Here is a 19,269-nt window from a genome sequence, read left to right as displayed (position 1 = left end):
ATCCTCCCTCCTTGGCCTCCCAAAGTGCTGGAATTAACAGGCATGAGCCACTGTGCCTGGCTGAGTAGATGCTTCTTGACTAAGGTGATTTTTAAGGGAGACAGACAAGGAACAGATTTGTTCAGGGAGACAGACAAGGAACAGCTCCTTAGATACAGGTGTGGTATGGGCAAGCCCAGAGCACCCTGGGAGCTCACAGAGGGGATTGGACTCAGCCTTGGGGAGCAGAACAGGCTTCCTGAGGGAATTAAGTGCCTAAGCCAATTTCTGAAGGATTAACCAGACAGGGAGAAGGAGAGGCAACAAGATATGGATGAAGTATAGCTCTTAGCAGTCAGTGACGTGGGGATTGGGCACTTCCTGTCAGTGTTTGGACGTTTTGTGTGTTCAATACTGCAGAGGTTACAACTGCAGACTGGTGACTGAACTCTCACCAGTGTGGAACCTGCTATAGCCTGGTGTATTTGAAGTTGTTTATTCCAGGCCATAGCTGCTTATTAGCAATTCCATAGCTTTAGGAGTGCAGTCGTCCCTCAGTATCCATGGGGCATTGGTTCCTGAAGATACAAATCCACAGGTACTCAAGTCCCTGATAGACAATGGTGTAGTATTTGCGTATAATCAATGCACACCCTCCCATATACTTTAAATCATCTCTAGATTTCTTATACTCCCTAATACAATGTGAATGCCACGTAAAAAGTTGTTATATTGTATTGCTTAGGAAATAATGGCAGAAAAGAAATCCGTACGTGTTCGGTACAAATATAATCATCCTTTTTTTTTCCCCAAATATTTTCTGTCTGTGGTTGGTTGAATCCACGAATGTGGAACTCGTGGATACGGATTGCTCACTGTACTTCCCTGTCTTAAGATCTGAGTTGTACAGTTTAAAGGTCAATTTTCATGCCAAAAAGCAGCACATAATGAAAGGAAAACATACAAATGTTGGTAAACACACTTGGTGGTATCTGGTCCCTGAAATCTTTGGCCTTGACTTAATGTCTGCTGTCAAGAAGCTGGAGATGCCAGCCTGGCCAACATGGTGAAACCCTGTCTCCACTAAAAATATATCAATCAGCCAGGTGTGGTGGTGCACGCCTGTAATCCCAGCTACTCGGGAGCCTGGGGCAGGAGAATCGCTTGAACCTGGGAGTCACAGGTTGCAGTGAGTCAAGATTGTGCCACTGCACTTCAGCCTGGGCAACAGAGTGAGACTCCATCACACACACACACACAAAAGAAGAAGCTGGAGGTGACAAAAATGACACATTTAGAAAAAAAAATTCCTTCAGATAAAACCCAGTGATATTCATCAATGGATAAGCAAAATATGATCTGTCCATACAATATTATTCAGCCGTGGATAGGAAGGAGGTTCTGATGCATGCTACCACTTGGATAACTGAGAACATTCTGCTAAGCGAAAGACGCCAGACACAAATGTCACATGTTGTATGATTCTGCGTATATGAAATATCCAGGATAGGTAAGTCCACAGAGAGACTGAAGATTGGTGGTTGCCAGGGGCTGGGAAGAAAGAGGAAACAGGGATCAACTAACTGCTTAATGCATATGGGCTTCCTTCTGGTTTGTGGCTACTCAGCATGGTGAATGCGCTAGATACCATGGAATTGTTTACTTAAAAATGGTTCACTTGGAGGGGCGCGCTCACACCTGTAATCCCAGCACTTCGGGAGGCCAAGGTGGGCGGATCACCTGACACCAGAAGTTTGAGACCAGCCTGGCCAACGTGGTGAAACCCTGTCTCTAATAAAAATACAAAATTGGCTGGGCATGGTGGCAGGTGCCTGTAATCCCAGCTACTCGGAAGGTTGAGGGAGGAGAATCACTTGAACCCGGGAGGTGGAGGCTGCAGTGAGCTGTGATCGTCCCATTGCACTCTAGCCTGGGCAACAGGAGCAAAACTCCATCTCAAAAAAAAAAAAAAGTTCAGTTTATGTTATATCAATGTGCTTCAATTCTTTTTGCCTCAATTTTAAAATAATGTTTTAGGAGTAAAAAGGAGACGTAAATATCATTTTGTTGACAGTTAAACCTATTCGATAATAATGATGTTTTGCATTTTGAAAAATCGATGAAGCAATATCCAGTGATGCGCAGGCAGGCCTCGTGGTTCTGAGCGAGCTGCGGGGACTCCTGCAGTCCCGCCAGGGAGCACGGACGGATGACGCACATGACAGCTTTCTTGTTGCCTGTTTCTCTGACAGAGGTGGAGAAAACCCGGTGCCAGCATGAGCGAGAACACATTCTTGGCACAGCGGGGGCAGCCGACCCCCAGCGACCCATTCCTCCAGGACTGTTCGTTCCTGAGTGCGATGAGCACGGGCACTACGCACCCACCCAGTGCCACGGCAGCACCGGCTACTGCTGGTGTGTGGATCGCGACGGCCGCGAGGTGGAGGGCACCAGGACCAGGCCCGGGATGACGCCCCCATGTAAGTGGGTGCAGACTGTGTGTGGGTGTGTGCCTGAGAAGGGCCTCGGGGAGCGGAATTGCTGAACACGCACTTGGCTCTTCTGCTGGCCCTAAAGCTTGAGCTGCTCCATCGGCTCCAACCCCACTTCCTCCCTCTGCACCTCTCTTCCCTCTCCTCACTTGCCCCGCTCCCCCCGTCCTTCCTCTCCTCCTCACCCTCTCTGTCGTACCCTCTTCTTTCTCTTTCCCCACCCCGCCCCCCACACGTGTAGGGTGTAAATACCCAGCGGGGCCTGCCACAGCAGTACCCTTAGTGGTAGCAGACAGGCTGTGTGTGCTCCGGGTTCTCCAGAAGAACTCTCTGCCAAGGGAGGCCTGGCGGTGGAATGTTCCTGTGCCGGAATATGGCAGGGATGGTGGGGACCAACCTGAATCCTTCCCCAGGGCTGCGTCCCAGGCAGTGGGACCCGTGCGCACCCTTGCAACGCTTGCCGCCTTCAGTCGCGCCCTAGGGCCTTTAGTTACTTGGGTCGATTTTCCAATCCAAGGAGCAAACAGCCGCAAAGCTTTCTGTGTGAGCTGGTTCTAAGACTGTCACCAGAGGCAGTGGGAAGCTGCCGTCCTGGGGGCCAGCGGCCCTGTGTGAGGCCCAGCCTGGTGGCTGTGTGACTCTGGACAGACACCTTCCCTAGCCTCAGCGTCCTCAGCCTCCACCTCAAACATGAGGCAAAATTGCCCCGAGAATGATTCCCAGCTCTCAAATTCAAATGTAGAAATTGGTCATTGTCACAAATTACCAAAAGAGAATATAATGAATCTTTGAACCTCCACTTGCAATTTAGCTAATAATCATAGATTGCTCTCCTATCAAATGTTTCCTCAAACCTGCTAAGAAACAGTAAAACAATTACTCACAAACTTCACTCACTCACGCAGCCCCCATTTACTGAGGGCCAATGCTGTGGTTGGTACTAGGATATCAAGAGGAAAGTCACAGTTCTGGGCCCCCAAGCACCAGAAAGGACGGTGAATAAACAGGAACAGTGTAGGGAGGTGAGTTTTAGGATACAGCGGACAGGGGCCAGGGAGCCGAGGAGGAATCCTGGCTTGTGTGGGGCGGTGGGCTCATGGTGAGGCTTTCCAGAAGGAACACTATCTGAGCCACGTTTCTAAGCCTGCGTATTGGTCATGAGGGCAACGAGGAGCCTGGGATGGGTTTGGAGCAGGTGCCCATGTGAAGCAGGTTTTAGTTCTAGAATATCACTGGCTTGGGGGGTGGAAGTGGAGATGCAGGCATGACAGTCCCTGGCAGGGGGAGGTGAAGGCGGTTGCTGTACTTATGATGAATCCAGGTGAGAAACGGATGGATTTTAGAGTTATGAAAGAGGTTGACCAGATTGGTTTATGTCCCCAATTGGGTGTAATAGGCAAGATAGACAAGAGAAAGTAACCCTGGGGACAACCTTGCCCAGCTCTCACTGTAGAGAGCAGGAGACCAGGCCTGGGAAGATCCATGTCCTGTGCACACAGAGAGTGAGTGGGCAGGGCCAGGACAGAACTCAGGTCTCCAGACACCCAATCAGCCCTCCTGGCCCTCCTTACCCTGCAGCACAGCTGTCTGTCTCCTCCTGGGATGTGTCTTATCAAGTGGATCAAGGAGCTGGGCCAGGGGACGACGTCAGCAGATAGGAAGGCAAGCCTGATTCTAAGGGAAAAGGAGCCCCTGGCCATCATTTTGTTCTTGAAAGCCCACAAGCATCATGCTCTTGCTTGCCAGGCCCTGGCCTGTCCCATCCCTGTGGCACTGGGACAGGTCACTTGAGGTCAGGAGTTTGAGACAAGCCTGGCCAACATGGTGAAACGCTGTCTCTACTAAAAATACAAAAATTAACTGGGTATGGTGGTGCATGCCTGTAATCCCAGCTACTCAGGAGGCTGAGGCACAAGAATTGCTTGAACCAGGTGGGCAGAGGTTGCAGTGAGCCGAGATCACATCCATCCAGCCTGGGCGACAGAGCAAGACTCCATCTCAAAAAAAAAAAAAGAAAAAGAAAAGAAAAGAAGGAGGCCAAGCCATCTTTTTTTCACATGACCTTTAATGCTCTGCATTACCTTCATCAGTGCCCTTCAAATGACTGAGGGCTTTCTACTTCTGATGCTTTCAGATATAAAATGGGCATTGTGTGGCTGTGGCAGTTTGTGGTGCCGTGAAGGTGATGTGATCTGGTATGTAGGTGTGTGTATGTGTGTGCATGTGTGTGGGTGTGCGTGTGTGCATCTGTGTGTTCCTGGTGCACACGGACCTTGCTCACTGACCCCTTCTGCCATGCAGGTCTGAGTACAGTGGCTCCCCCGATGCACCAAGGGCCCGCAGTGCCTACCGCTGTGATCCCCTTGCCCCCCGGCACCCATTTACTCTTTGCCCAGACTGGGAAAATTGAGCGCCTACCCCTGGAGGGAAATACCATGAGGAAGACAGAAGCGAAGGCGTTCCTTCATGTCCCGGTGAGTGCTGGCTGATTGTACCTGGTGGCAGCTCCTGCTTCAGGGACCTGGAGAAACAAGCAGGATGAGGTCAGACTAGGACTCCAGGCTCAGCCCTGGAACCATGGGTGCTCATTCCATGTGATCCCAGGTGACCATGTCTAGATGGGGGCCGCTGTATTGCTGAGCTGCCTCTGAGGCTCACAGTAAGATGGACACAGATGTGGCTGGGATTACAGGCGCCCACCACCATGCCCAGCTACTTTTTGTATTTTTAGTAGAAATGGGGTTTCACCATGTTGGCCAGGCTGATCTCGAACTCCTGACCTCAGGTGATCCACCCGCCTCAGCCTCCCAAAGTGCTGGGATTACAGGCATGAGCCACTGCGCCCGGCCGCTGTTTTTGTTACTTAATGATAGCCATTGTAATGGGTGTGAAGTGGTTTTGATTTGCATTTTCCTAATAATTTAAAACATTGAACATCTTTTCATGTACTTATTGGTCACTCGTATATTTTCTTTGGAGAAATGTCTACTTAAATCCTTTTGCCTATATTTAGATCAGTTTTTTGGCTGTTGAGTTGTGGAAATCCTTTATATATCCTGGGTATTAACCCTTTGAAAGATACGTGATTTGCATTATTTTCTCCCATTCCATAGGTTGTCTTTCCACTCTCTTGACTGTGTCCTGTGATGCACAGAACGTTTTAATTTTGATGTAGTTCAGTTTACCTATTTTTCGTTGTCGCTGCCTAGGCTTTTGGTATCGTATCCAAGAAATTGTTGCCAAATCCAATGTGATGAGGTTCCCCCTGGTTTTCTTCTAAGAGTTTTATAAGTGTGCTCTTACCTTTAGGTCTTAGATTCATTCTGAGTTAATTTTTGTATGTGGTGTGAGGTAAGAGTCACCTTCCTTTTGGACTTGACCCGTTAAGGAGGAAGTATGTGCTCATCCTCTGATTTCCCAGTAAAAGATCATCCTGGGCCCACCACTTCCTTGGTCCAGAGAGCCTCCCTCCTGAGTCCTTCCCTGGCTTCGTAATGCCTAGTACTGTGTTCACAGCCAAGTACTCACTCCCAGGGTTTCTTGTAACTGAACGATTCAGTGTTTCCAGGCTATTGACAGAATCGAACCTCACCACATGCTGAGATCATACAGTCTGCCAGCTTCCTCCTGAGCCTCTCATGGGCAGCATCTAAAGAAAGGAACTCCTCACTGTCTGATCAAGGGAAAAGCTTTGCTTCTGTTTTGTTTTTAACTTTTTATTTTGAAATAATCAGAGCCACAGGAAGTTGTAAAGGCATACAGAGAGGTTCTGTGTGCCTTTCACCTGGTTTCTCGCATTGGCTACATTTTACATAAGTATAAATGCCTATCGTTTTAAAATATTTTAACTTGTAAGAGACATCAACAAGGCTTTTCCAAATCAACCTGTGGTCAGGTGGCTTGTTTTGATTTTTTTTCTGGCTTTTTTTTTTTTTTTTTGGCTTTGTTGCTTTGGATAATTTAAGTAATTTAGCGTTCTTTCTAGGTTGGAGTCTTGTCTAAATATGACCATAGTTCATCATACATAATGAGCACCTAATAAATACTCATTAATGAATTACGGGCAGGTAATAGATTTGCCTCTTCTGAGGAGAGGTTGGCTTACTCAGAGCTAACTCTCAGTGGCTTTTCAAACCGAAGTATAGCGCAGTAGATTTTCATGAAACTCAAATTGCATGTAAAATGTTACTCAATTTTTGCTTCTTCCAGTCCTTTTTTGTTTTACTTTCTTAAGAACTGATGTGTGGAAAGGACTCTGGGCGTGTTTGCTGAAGGAAATGTTGTCTTTCCTTAGTACTATGGAGGTCCAGAGAAGTTGATGAGCATGGGATGCTTTAAAGGAGGAGGTGCCCATAGTTGGAGCCTGAGCATTTGGTTGTGATGGTTTAAGAGAGTGAATGCCTTAAAAGTGCACAGCATTGGCCAGGCGCAGTGGCTCACATCTGTAATCTCAGGACTTTGAAATGTCCAGGCAAGTGGATTAGTTGAGCTCAGGAGTTCGAGACCAGCCTGGGCAACATAGTGAGACCCCCGTCTGTACAGAAAACGGAAAAATTAACTGGGTGTGGTGGCACATACCTGTAGCCCCCAGCTACTCTGGAGGCTGGGAGGATTGTTTGTATTTAACCTAACTTATCCCTTCATTTATTTGGGTCTTTTGTAGTTTCATGCTGCAGTGTTTTGTAGTATTCAGTGTGGAATCTTGCATATTTCAAAATGTTTATCCTTATATATTTTGTTTTTTCGATGTTGCCACAATTATTAAGGTTTATTTCTTATATTTTGCTAGTATATCGAAAAGTAATTTTATGTTTATTTTGTTTCTTGTACCCTTGTTAGATTCACTCACCGATTATAGTAGCTTTTTAGATTCCCCATGACTTTCTACATAAACAACCATATTATCTTAGAATAGAGTGATTTTACTTCTTCCTTTTCAACATTCATGCCTTTTATTTCTTTTTCTTTATCACCTTCAGATAGGCAAAGATTTCTTAGTATTCAAAAAACATTAGCTATAAAAGGAAAAAACAATAAACTAGATTTACTAAACATTAAAAACTTTTGCTCTCCCAAACACCATTAGGCAAATGAGGCCGGGCGTGGTAGCTCACGCCTGTAATCCAAGCACTTTGGAGGCCAAGGCGGGCGGATCACCTGAGGTTGGGAGTTCAAGACCAGCCTGACCAACATGGTGAAACCCCGTCTTTTAAAAACAAAAATTAAAATTAAAAAAAAAGAAAATGAAAGCGCAAACTACATACTGAGAAGAAATAATATGTGGATGAGGTGGCTAACGCCGGTATTCCCAGCACTTTGGGAGGCTGAGTCAGATGGATTGCTTGAGCCAGGAGTTTGAGACCAGCGTGGGCAAGACAGTGAGACCCTGTTGCTACAAAAAGTTTCAAGAATTAACTAGGCGTGGTGGCACATGCCTGTAGTCCTACCTACTCAAGGGTCTGAGGAAGAGGATCACTTGAGCCCAGGAGGCTGAGGCTGCAGTGAGCAGTAATCATGCCACTACACTTCAGCCTTGGCAAGAGACCCTGTCTCAAAAAATACATATTTATGCATACACACACACACACACACACACACAAATTCCGATACATACAGACGTGCATATATGTGTATATGACAAGCATTTTATCTGAAATAGATGAACAAATCCTACAACTCAATAATAATTTTTTTTTGAGATGGAGTCTCACTGTGTTACCCAGGCTGGAGTGCAATGGCACAGTCTTGGCTCACTGCAGCCTCCACCTACTGGGTTCAAGCAATTCTCCCTCAGCCTCCCTAGTAGCTGGAATTACAGGTGTGCGCCACCACGCCCTGCTAATTTTTTGTATTTTTAGTAGAGATGGGGGTTTCACCATGTTGGCCAGGATGGTCTTGATTTCCTGACCTCATGATCCACCTGCCTCGGCCTCCCAAACTACGGGAATTACAGGCATGAGCCACTGTGCTCACTTCATAAAAAAGTTTAAATGGACAAAAGACTTGACAAAAGATATCCAAAAGCCTGTAAGCACGTGAAAAAATTCTCACGATCAGTAGTTACTCAGATGCCTGTATGTAGATGGACCATTCTCACCACTGATCTTCACTTCCAGGCTAAAGTCATCATTGGCCTGGCCTTTGACTGTGTGGACAGGATGGTTTACTGGACGGACATCAGTGAGCCTTCCATTGGGAGAGCTAGTCTACATGGCGGAGAGCCAACCGTCATCATTAGACAAGGTAAGCAAGAAAATAGCATTTGATTTTGCTTCTAGCAGCCCAGGTGGCCACTATGCCAGAAAAGCACAGCAAATTAAGCCCAAATTTCACAAACATTTCTCAGTCTTTTGTTGCATTACTACGATAAAGTACATGAAGGTTAGGCACAGCCTACTCTTCGGTATTCAACCTCAGTTCCTCTATTGAGGAAATTCCTCAATTAAGGATGCCAATTTCAACCAAGGATTCTGTGCATTTTTTTACGCCTACATTAAACCAATCAAGACGATTTTACATGGATATGATTTATCAAGTTCAAAGATCATTACAACAAAAATCCAAGGACCTCCAAAAATGTCACTGTGCTGAAATGGTCAAGTATTACATGTTGCTTAAGTCGGTGACTCATCAACCAACTTGAGAATGTTTTTGCTCATTCGACATTGTCATGCTGATGATATTTGTTCTGTGGAGTCATCTTGTGTTCTCTGCAAAACAGTCACATCAAGGATACATCTTTAAAATAGAACAGCCTCATTTTGTATTTCTTTTCAATTGGCACTGAATATAGCTTTTTCTATTTTCAATGGAATGTTTCCCTAACAATTGATATTCTAGAAGGTTTCCTGTGCCTGTGGAACAACCCCTGAAGCGTTTTTTTCCCTTCTTTATTGCCTTCACTAGAGATGATGCAGCAGGAATTAAGCCGAGGTTGAATTAACTATGTCTGGCTTTGGATATAGACCCTGAACCCTTTTCTGGAAGCCAACAGGCTATTTAAATCATGTCTGCTAGTTTTCATGCTTTGGTTTAGTGAAAAACAGTTTGAAAATGCCTATCTCTCTGTGTTAAAAATGTTCCTGTTATTATCCGCGATTTCATTTTAAAACCCAGTGGAAGAGGGGACTAGGTCATCGTTTGCTATTTCCTGTTGCTTTTGGAGCTCATAGTCATCCAAGAATTCTGTAAGCACAATAAGAAACATTCCAAGCAAAAGCCTACTCACTGTGAAAACACAGAATTCAACCAAAATGTGACCTCTGCAGAAGAAAGATCACTGGGAATAATTTTTTTTTTAAGAGAGAAAGAAGTTAACTCCTTAGTGTGGTATAGCTTGGCGCTTCCCTGGTGAGTGAAAGTGAGTTAGGTATCATTTTATTTTCTTCCTTATTTCATAACAGCCCCAAACCCCAGGCTTTTCTTTTTGTTCTTGAGTTACAGTCCCAACCAAGTATCTTTAAAAAGTATCATATCTTTGACAAGCAGTAAGGAATCCTTCTTCCTCGGACTTCACATGGAAGGATAAGATTTTTCAGATTGTTCCTTCGGAAGAGTAGCTTATGAAGAAGTATTTTGAGTTGAGGGAGAAGGGGGTTGGTTGCTCTTGGGTTTGGGATTGGGACCAGGGCTGTTTCTAAGGAGACGACAGGCTCGGAGCTTCCTCCGGGCGCCTCACAAAAATACTCTCACAGGGCAGCCTCTCCCCTCTGTCCTCTTTGTGTATGTCTGAGTGGCTCCTGTCTCTCACACAGGATGAGAGAGCCAGGAGACAGGAACTCCTTCTAAATATATTCCACAATGACTTATTCTGGTTCTATCTGAAAGCCAGAAGGGACCTTTGCAGGTCAGTCTCACTGTCCCTTTTCCTCTAGGGAATGTGGGAAATATTTTAATACTTTACAAATTTCTCCTTTAGGTTTAGAAAATAAAGACATTGTTCAGGGAAGGTTTCTAATTCTCAATAAACTTCCTCTGGTGGGCTTTCTTTCTGGGGGCTCGGATGTGGCCAGCATCCATGCTCATCATGGGAGGCCTCTGGTGAAGGCTGATGCAAAGGGGGCTGAGGGTCTGCATTGCTCGTATATTGACAAAAGAACACAGTATTGGGGTCTAGTGCGGTGGCGCACACCTGTAACCCCGGCACTTTGGGAGAGTGAGGCAGGCAGATCACTTGAGGTCAGGAGTTCAAGATCAGCCTGGTCAACATGGAGAAACCCTGTCTCTACTAAAAATACAAAAATTAGCCGGGCATGGTGGCGCATGCCTGTAATCCCAGCTACTCGGAGGCTGAGGCAGGAGAATCACTTGAACCCAGGAGGCGGAGGTCGTAGTGAGCTGAGATTGCACCCCTGCATTCCAGCCCGGGTCACAGAATGAGACTCTGTATCAAAATAAAACAAAACAAAAAAAAAAACACAGTATGGGAATGGTTTTCTTCATAGCCCAGATCCCTCAGGTGGGGTAGGCTCTTCTGCTTCCTGCTTATACTCCAGCCACACTAAATAACCTTCATTCCTTTAATTAGTGGGTAAGGAAAGAATCCTAAGTGATATCAGTAAAACCCAAATTGTTATTATTAATTTTTAAAAGCTGTAAATAAAACCCCAGTGCAATCTTGAGCTTCCAGGAAAGTGAGATGGGTGCTGAGGGTTCACAGTGAAGGTTCATGTTACCCAGTGGCAACTCCTGGCTTGAAAATCAGCTGCTATGACCCAGTAAAGACTCCTGGGGTGTTATTTGTGGTCACTGACACCCCTTCTTTGTACCTCTTATACTTGTATGAAAGTAGTAACAGCTATGATTTCTTGAAAGTATTTTTTCTGTGAAATGACCTTTTTCCTCCATAATTGATGAACGGAATAGAACTATTTTTCCATTCCCCATCTTAAGATCTTCCACTGCTTCCCCTCTGCCTAAGCTCTAAGTTCATTAACACGGCGTTCTACCTTCACTCTGACCACTCCCCACCCCCATAGTCTCCAGCCATATGCAGTGACATCCTGTTCACTTCAAGCCACCGTCCCGTCTTCCTTTATACCTGCATGCCAGTCCTGCTTCATAGAAAATCCTCATGCAGGACCCTTGTCTGACAAACTACTATTGGTCCTTCAGCTGCCAGCTTCAACCAGTGGCACCTCCCCCAGGAAGCCCTCCCTGATCTCCCCAGGCTGGGTCCAGTGTTTCTCCTTTGCTCCCACAGGACCTGGAACTCAGTCTCAGTTGTGATTGGCTGTGGGCTCATGGAAGGCTGGGCCACGGCTTAGTCATTGTTACTGCCCTGGTTCCCAATGTACTGCATGACGGATATCCACAGAGTGAGTGAATGGCGTTTTTGAATTTGTCACTTTGAGGGTTGCTCGCCTTATAAACCACGAGCCTTTCACATTCCCATTTGGTTTCTCGAAGTGCAAGGATTGGACACCATGTGAAATAACATTGAGTATGCAGAAAACCTCATCTCACTGCTTAGAAAAAAAACATTAGAGGAGCTCTGTGTTTACTTCTAGATCTTGGAAGTCCGGAAGGCATTGCGCTTGATCACCTTGGCCGCAACATCTTCTGGACCGACTCTAACCTGGATCGAATAGAAGTGGCGAAGCTGGATGGCACGCAGCGCCGGGTGCTCTTTGAGACCGACCTGGTGAATCCCAGAGGCATTGTAACGGATTCCGTGAGAGGGTATCTTTGAGTAAATATGTGTGTGCCACTCTTTAATTTGCATCTGCCCTTTTAGAGATCCTCAGACGTGAGGCTCTAACGCCAGCATTGCGCTCCTGAAATTAACAAGTGCAGGATGAAAGAGTCTACAGTTGGTGACTTGTAGACATCCATGGTGCAATGCCGGAACATGAACAGTGTGGACCTGATACCATGTCTCACTTTCAAATCTTTTGCTAAGAGATTTTATAAGTTGACATGCTCAGAAACTGGGTATTTTCCATTTGGCTTCAATGTGGATCAACACTCAGGTTGTATCAACTCCAGAAGAGCAGCAGGGCAGCATAAATGGACCCCTGAGGCTGCTTTCTGGGGCAGACTCAGCCTGAACACCCTGGAGGCCCCTTCGTATGGGTTTCTTCGGCACATCCTTGGCTTCTCTTCCTTCTTACTGCAAGCGCTACCTCTTACACACAACGAGCCCTTGGCTCCTCGACACTGATTCCTTCCCTTTGAGACCACATCTCTTATTCTGTAGCCACTCAGCCGCCTCCTTGAAGGCAGGTGCTTTGACCACAGCCCCTGCCAACATCTGCTTCTTGTGCTAGCCTCGTCCCCTGGGTCCTCCTGCAGGGAATTCCATGTATTTATGTCACTTACAGGCTTTTACTTTGTTTGCTTTTGTGAACAGCTTCACTGAGATATAACATGTCAGTTATGTAAAGGGGACCAAATTTGTTAGTAACGGAATCGCCAGACTCAACTGAGAAACCAAATCCAAGTGTTTTGCAAAAGAAAATGTGTTTTCTCCCCTGTCGATCCTCTCAGTGGTTCTGTGTTTTCTCCCCTGTCGATCCTCTCAGTGGTTCTGTGTTTTCTCCCGTCGATCCTCTCAGTGGTTCTGTGTTTTCTCCCCCGTCGATCCTCTCAGTGGTTCTGTGTTTTCTCCCCCGTCGATCCTCTCAGTGGTTCTGTGTTTTCTCCCCCGTCGATCCTCTCAGTGGTTCTGTGTTTTCTCCCCCGTCGATCCTCTCAGTGGTTCGGTGTTTTCTCCCCCGTCGATCCTCTCAGTGGTTCTGTGTTTTCTCCCCCGTCGATCCTCTCAGTGGTTCTGTGTTTTCTCCCCCGTCGATCCTCTCAGTGGTTCTGTGTTTTCTCCCCCGTCGATCCTCTCAGTGGTTCTGTGTTTTCTCCCCCGTCGATCCTCTCAGTGGTTCTGTGTTTTCTCCCCCGTCGATCCTCTCAGTGGTTCTGTGTTTTCTCCCTGGTCGATCCTCTCAGTGGTTCTGTGTTTTCTCCCCTGTCGATCCTCTCAGTGGTTCTGTGTTTTCTCCCCTGTCGATCCTCTCAGTGGTTCTGTGTTTTCTCCCCGGTCGAGCCTCTCAGTGGTTCTGTGTTTTCTCCCCCGTCGATCCTCTCAGTGGTTCTGTGTTTTCTCCCCCATCGATCCTCTCAGTGGTTCTGTGTTTTCTCCCCTGTCGATCCTTTCAGTGGTTCTGTGTTTTCTCCCGTCGATCCTCTCAGTGGTTCTGTGTTTTCTCCCCCATCAATCCTCTCAGTGGTTCTGTGTTTTCTCCCCTGTCGATCCTTTCAGTGGTTCGGTGTTTTCTCCCGTCGATCCTCTCAGTGGTTCTGTGTTTTCTCCTGTCGATCCTTTCAGTGGTTCTGTGTTTTCTCCCTCGTCGATCCTTTCAGTGGTTCTGTGTTTTCTCCCCTGTTGATCCTTTCAGTGGTTCTGTGTTTTCACGTCTGCCAATCTCATCATCGTAACTCTTTCCAAGTGCTTTTCATGAGCTTTTTCTCATGCATCTCTATTATTTCTTTTCTTCTTTCCCCACCTTTTCCTCCTCCAGGAACCTTTACTGGACAGACTGGAACAGAGATAACCCCAAGATTGAAACCTCTTACATGGACGGCACGAACCGAAGGATCCTTGTGCAGGATGACCTGGGCTTGCCCAATGGACTGTCCTTTGATGCCTTCTCCTCTCAGCTCTGTTGGGTGGATGCAGGTGATGGAAAGCTCGACACTGTCCAGGGAGGGTCTCAATCTCCTAAGTCAAGGGTGGGCAAACTATGGCCCTGGGGCCAAATCTAACTAGTCACCTGTTTTTACATAACCCAGAGGCTATGAATGGTTTTTACATTTTTAACTGGTACATTAAATGGTTGTATAGATACCTGTGTACTATCCTTGGCTTTGCCTCTTGGCCTGCAAAACCTGAAATAATTTACTATCTGGTGCTTTAAGAAAAAGTTGGCCACCCTGGTGTTGTAAGTGGCACAGCACAGAGCCTGTAGTCACCCTGATACCACGAGCAATTCACAACTTACATTCCTCTCCCCTGGCTCGTGCATCCCCAGCAGAAGCAAGACAGGAGGAAGGGACAACTTCCCAGTTTTTAAGGGCAAGCCCCATGTGTTCTCTGGGGTTTGTCAATGTAATGCTTAATTTCTCCCACTCTTGCCCTCATTACTCTTGCTTTTTTTTGGCACAAAGGGGCCGTTTCTTGTGTGAACAATGAATGACTTGTTTCCATTCCACATAGGCACCAATCGGGCAGAATGCCTGAACCCCATTCAGCCCAGCAGACGCAGGGTTCTCGAAGGGCTCCACTATCCTTTCGCTGTGACGAGCTTCGGGAAGAATCTGTATTACACAGACTGGAAGATGTACGTCGGCTGCAGCCGTGGGGGTTGCGTGGGCCTGCCCCTCCACCTACTGTCTCTGGGAGGCCAGGCCCTTCCCATCTGGCCTCGGTTGAGCCTTCAGAAATGTCCCCTCTAGAGATGTCTCCTCTCCCTCATTCTTCTCATTGTCAGGAGGCAAGAGAGGGACTGAAGAAGGAGGGAGGACAAGGCCCTAGGGGACAGGAGGTGTCATTTATCACCCAGATGCTCCTGACTGTGTGGTTTCAAGTCTTTAAACCTGGACTTCCTCAACACGTCGGGTCTTTCCCCAGGAGCTGGCCCAGGGCCGTGTGGCCAGTGGGCTCCATGTCCACTTTATGTCCCTGCTTCAGTATAGTTGTTAAACTGCAATATTCCCACAGCCTCTTCTTGACCACCCCTTCCCGCAACAGAAGGGATTAAACTAAGACAGATGGCCAGGGGCATCTGTCTAGAAAACTCATTTCCTGCCTGGGATTTAGAGTGGAAAGGGAGAGCTGGCTGGTCCTTCTCTTCTTGTAAAAAGCCAGAAAAATGCAGGCTTGACCCACCCCAGGAGAAGGAAGGGATGTCTAGGAAGCAACACCATCATGTCTGCCTGTGGCCTCCAGTTTATCCTCATAATGACAAAAGAGACTGCCCTGTAGATATGAGTTCAAGCCATCAGATGTGTTTTCACCTTCTGCCCTTTGGTGCTTTGTAGGAATTCCGTGGTTGCTCTCGATCTTGCGATTTCCAAGGAGACAGATGCTTTCCATCCCCACAAGCAGACCCGGCCATATGGCATCACCACGGCCCTGTCTCAGTGTCCTCAAGGTAACTCTCCTGTGCTGTTTTACTGTTGGGGTACTGGGTGTACCTAAAGGCTCAGAGCCCACACTCTGGCTGCTACCTGGACGGCCACTAGCAGCCTTAATTACGCTGTAAGAGAGATGCAGTCCTTTGCATCCAGACTCTTCATCAGCAGGTGAACCAGTTAAATAAACAGAAAATATTAGGTCACGAAGTTGTCAGGATGAGGAAAAGTATTGAGTTTCGGGCTGGATATAAAAGTATAGGGTCTTTGGGTTCTAAATAGTCAGATAAGGATATTATAATGTTAGGATCTCTGCTGCTTTAAAAGTCCATCCATTTGGCCTAACAGCAATAACAATAATTAATAATAATTGCAAACATATGTGTGGCACTTAGTGTGAGCTAGGAACTTCACATATATCAACCCACTTAGAGTTCTAAATACTTTGTATTCATTAGTTCATGTAATCCTCATAGCAACCCTACAAGGTGGGTACTATCATTATGTTCATTGCACAAATAAGGAAACTGAAGCAACTTGCTCCAAGTCACGCAGCTCACAGAGCAAGTCCAGGCAGCCTGGCCCTGGAGTCTGTGCTATGCTGCCTCTTGAAGACCCTTCCCATCACCCACTCTCTTTCTTAGCTTCCCTCCTCTCTCCTGTCTGTGTGAAGCTAGGAGTGCAAGCTACATAGAGAGAACTTTGTACTTTAAAATTCCAACTCCATGTTATAGCCAGAGCTGAAGAACTCCCCTGAGATCTGTTTAATAGAAAATCTGAATAGCCCCCAAGTTGGGAATCAGTGTTTTTATCTGTCTGGTTTAATGCTGAGGAAACAGATAGTGGATCAGCTCAGCTGACTGTCTAGCACAGTGGCCCATTCTCCTGAAGCCCTTCCTAGTGTGGCTCCATGGAAACTGAAAAGAGGGTCACACACAATGAGAAGGCCACTCTCTTAAATGGCTATGGAGTCAGGTCAGAGAGAGGGCTACTGAACTGATTTCTGCCTTTTCCAGGCCATAACTACTGCTCAGTGAACAATGGCGGCTGCACCCACCTCTGCTTGGCCATACCAGGGAGCAGGACATGCCGTTGCCCTGACAACACCCTGGGAGTTGACTGTATCGAGCGGAAATGAAGACAAGAGTGCCTTATTTCCTTTCCAAGTATTTCACAGTGACACTCTACTTGAAGCAACTTGATCCAGATTGAAGAGTATCCTATGGCTGAGTGGCCACTAGGCCCAGACCCAGCCTAGCCTGAGCCCCAACAACTTTTCCCTCACTTTTCCCCAAAACATGCACTCTGGGATTCTCTAATGGAAAAGTCTCTATCCCTACACAAGGACAGAACCCTCCACCCCACCCCAACCCTCAGACAGACTTATACACCACTGAGTGAGGATTACATGCCCATCCCAATGTCCTAGGACCTTTTCCCAATCCTAACCCCCTAGTGGTGAGCAGAACCTCCCAAGTTTGAGTTGCATCCTTCCCTGTGGCCTTATGAGCTCAGCCTTACTTTGAGGCACCCGCCATCCTGTCAGCTCTTTGACGTAAGAGCCAGGGCTTGACTAGGAAAGATTGGGAGTTGAGGGAATTAGCAGTCCTTAATTTTTTGTTTTGGTTTCTCTGAATGTCCCCTTTATACTCCTGTAGTTTTACTCCTCAGTTCCTCTCCATCGTCATCTTGTCTAAGACTCCCATTATAATGTTCATGCTCTGCTTTTTGATCAAAACCTACCCTGTCCTAGAGATATATGAGTATTTGGTGGATGATAATGATCAGCCCCTCCCAGATAGAATGCCAATATTTGAGAGTAGGATATTGGCATTTGTTAGTTAAAGGATTAAGTCAAAAGAATGTCTGATGGTAGGAATTTCAAGGTGTAGGTCAGCTGTTTCAGAATAGGAGATTGTTTTGATGTGCCTTAAATTATATAAAAGATTACTAATTATTCCTCTTTGCCCAAAATACTTGCATCCAAGCTTCTATTCTCTGTTGCTGTGCTTGTCTTCAGCCCCATTGCTGGCACCAATGTCCCTCTTTTTCATGGAGACCTATCTGAGGCACAGGATGGGGCTGGCACCAGATGATGTCCCACCACAGACCCTCACCTCTGGCCTCCACACTAGAGAACCAATTTACACTCAACCATGACATCATCCCTTGGTTTCTCCCTGAATCTGTGGCCCTTGTTGGATGTATTGTCATCTAACAACACAATCCAGAAAGACTGAATTGAATATTTATACTGATGGTCCTTATCCTTTATTGCTCAATGATCTAATTAAAGATACCATTGCCACCTTTCATGTTTATATTTCTACAATCTGTTTAGAAAACATCTGACCATATCAGTAGCTGGTGTCACCTTTTTATCAACTGCTTCCCAGAGTCCTAAAACAACAGAAATTTTTGAAAAGTTCAGCATAAGAAGTTTGAGTCAGTAAAGAATGGGATAAAGGAGAGAAGATTCAATGAAAAGTATCATAAAAAATAGATTGATCAAGAAGAGAAATTTTAAAACCCAAGAGAAAGTGGTAGGGGAGGGGATTTAAGAATAGCAATTGGAAAAACTCTTAAGTCACTCCAAAAAGAAAATGGTACATTTTGCCAAAGACCACTTCTACTTGAGAATATGGAAAAACTTGCCTGATACTCTCTTTGGGGAAGAGAGTGTCTCCTCTTTTCCTCAAACCCCAGTTCACTCAGCCCCTCTGCCCCATCTCTCCTGACTTTGTCCTCACTTCCTTCTGCAGTACATTGGAACCTGAATTGAGAGTCTTTCCTTTAATAATTGAAGTTTGTCTTGAGAGGCAAATATAGCCCCAAGAATCACAAGATTTTAGGACCATGTAGGTCTTTTACATAGCCCAACTCCATAAAGTAGTCTCACTTTCTTTTGTATTTATCGTTTCATATTAAACCCTCTATATCAAATGTTCATCATGATTTTGTATGATTTTTATAACTATTTTATTCATTTTATTAGATTTATTCTACAATTTTTAATGGTGAATTCTTAAACTGTGGAAACCACTGAAGGTGCTTATTAATTGTTCCCCCAGGTTTGTATAAGTATTGGATGATTCCTTGAGTTTACAGCTGTACAAATATTCGTGTGGAAAATAAATTTTTTTTGTTAAAAAGAAAATCCTCCTCTGTCTTTTTTGAATAAAGAGATTTAATGTTGGGAAGCTCATTCATGATAGAAAGACAGCCACTTAATAATCTGCAAAACGTGTGGAACCCAGAAACTCTTCCCCCAGTATCATGAGAGCTGGTATGTTTCTCAACCACAAAAAACTTAGGGGTTGTAATTTACTGAAAAATGAGTAGGCTGGGTGCAGTAGCTCATGCCTGTAATCTCAACACTTTGGGAGGGCAAGGTGGGTGGACCTGAGGCCAGGAATTTGAGACCACCTTGGGGAATATAGTGAGACCCCATCTCTACAAAAAACTTTTAAAAATTAGCCAGCTGTGGTGGCATGTTCCTGTAGTCTCAGCTACTTGAGAGGCTGAGGCAGGGGGATCGCTTGAGCCCGGGAGTTTGAGGTTACAGGGAGCTATGATCATGCTGCTGCACTCCAGCCTGGGCCACAGAGCAAGACCTTGTCAAATAAATAAATAAATAAATAAGCTGTTAAAAAAAATCACTGTTATTCAAACA

The 19,269-nt window shown here is 45.9% G+C and overlaps 1 protein-coding gene across 1 annotated transcript in view; it reads left to right on the top strand.

Moving 5' to 3' along the window:
* NID1 (nidogen 1) overlaps nucleotides 1-18,753 on the top strand; it is an 85,337-nt gene extending 66,584 nt beyond the window's left edge. Inside the window, exons 13-20 of the mRNA XM_064383621.1 lie at nucleotides 2,232-2,459; nucleotides 4,773-4,945; nucleotides 8,588-8,714; nucleotides 11,981-12,152; nucleotides 13,985-14,142; nucleotides 14,680-14,803; nucleotides 15,504-15,616; nucleotides 16,613-18,753. Of these exons, the coding sequence (XP_064239691.1) occupies nucleotides 2,232-2,459; nucleotides 4,773-4,945; nucleotides 8,588-8,714; nucleotides 11,981-12,152; nucleotides 13,985-14,142; nucleotides 14,680-14,803; nucleotides 15,504-15,616; nucleotides 16,613-16,734 (1,217 nt within the window). The 3' untranslated portion in view covers nucleotides 16,735-18,753. The remainder of the gene's footprint in view (nucleotides 1-2,231; nucleotides 2,460-4,772; nucleotides 4,946-8,587; nucleotides 8,715-11,980; nucleotides 12,153-13,984; nucleotides 14,143-14,679; nucleotides 14,804-15,503; nucleotides 15,617-16,612) is intronic.
* The last annotated feature ends 516 nt before the right edge of the window (nucleotides 18,754-19,269 follow it).

The sequence above is a fragment of the Aotus nancymaae genome, unplaced genomic scaffold (genome assembly GCF_030222135.1).
Source record: "Aotus nancymaae isolate 86718 unplaced genomic scaffold, 86718_ANA_hifiasm-v0.15.2.pri h1tg000032l_0, whole genome shotgun sequence".
Taxonomy (NCBI): Eukaryota; Metazoa; Chordata; class Mammalia; order Primates; family Aotidae; genus Aotus; species Aotus nancymaae.
This window is presented reverse-complemented; position numbering and strand designations above follow the sequence as displayed.